The 474-nt window shown below is 61.0% G+C and overlaps 1 protein-coding gene across 1 annotated transcript in view; it reads right to left on the bottom strand.

Annotated features, from left to right (window-relative positions):
- Positions 1-175: 175 nt before the first annotated feature.
- Positions 176-474, bottom strand: part of BIN3 (bridging integrator 3) — a 36,396-nt gene continuing 36,097 nt past the window's right edge. The window contains exon 9 of the mRNA XM_009999789.1: positions 176-322. Within this exon, the coding sequence (XP_009998091.1) occupies positions 176-322 (147 nt within the window). The remainder of the gene's footprint in view (positions 323-474) is intronic.

Here is a 474-nt window from a genome sequence, read left to right as displayed (position 1 = left end):
CACCCTGACAATAATTTCTCCTGGCAGGCAGGCAGAGCCACAGGGGCAAAGGGAGCTCAAGTCCTCGATCCACAGGTGGCAGGGGGAGCTCAAGTCCCCCCTGAGTGGAAGGGGAGAAAGTGGGGAGCAAGCCTGGGGGTTCCCCAGCCCCTTTTCCCTGTCATCAGGATGGTGCTCAGTCATCAGCCACGATGGACAAGGCCCTCAGCTCACTCAGCTTGGCATCGTTCTCCCTCTCCCGCTGCTCGTCGCTCAGGCCGGGCCGGTCGATCTGCGCCGTCAGGTCCCCAAAGATCTTGTGCATCTCTGTGTAGTAAACAACCTGGGGGAGGGAGAATCACAGAATGAGTGGTGGGGGTTGGAAGGGAGCTCTGCTAGAGCAGGATCCCCTAGAGCAGGGCCTACAGGAACACACCCAGGAGGGGCTGGAAGGTCTCCAGGGATGGAGACTCCACAGCCTCCCTGGGCAGCCTG

The sequence above is a fragment of the Chaetura pelagica genome, unplaced genomic scaffold (genome assembly GCF_000747805.2).
Source record: "Chaetura pelagica isolate M959 unplaced genomic scaffold, ChaPel_1.0 scaffold1126, whole genome shotgun sequence".
Taxonomy (NCBI): Eukaryota; Metazoa; Chordata; class Aves; order Apodiformes; family Apodidae; genus Chaetura; species Chaetura pelagica.
This window is presented reverse-complemented; position numbering and strand designations above follow the sequence as displayed.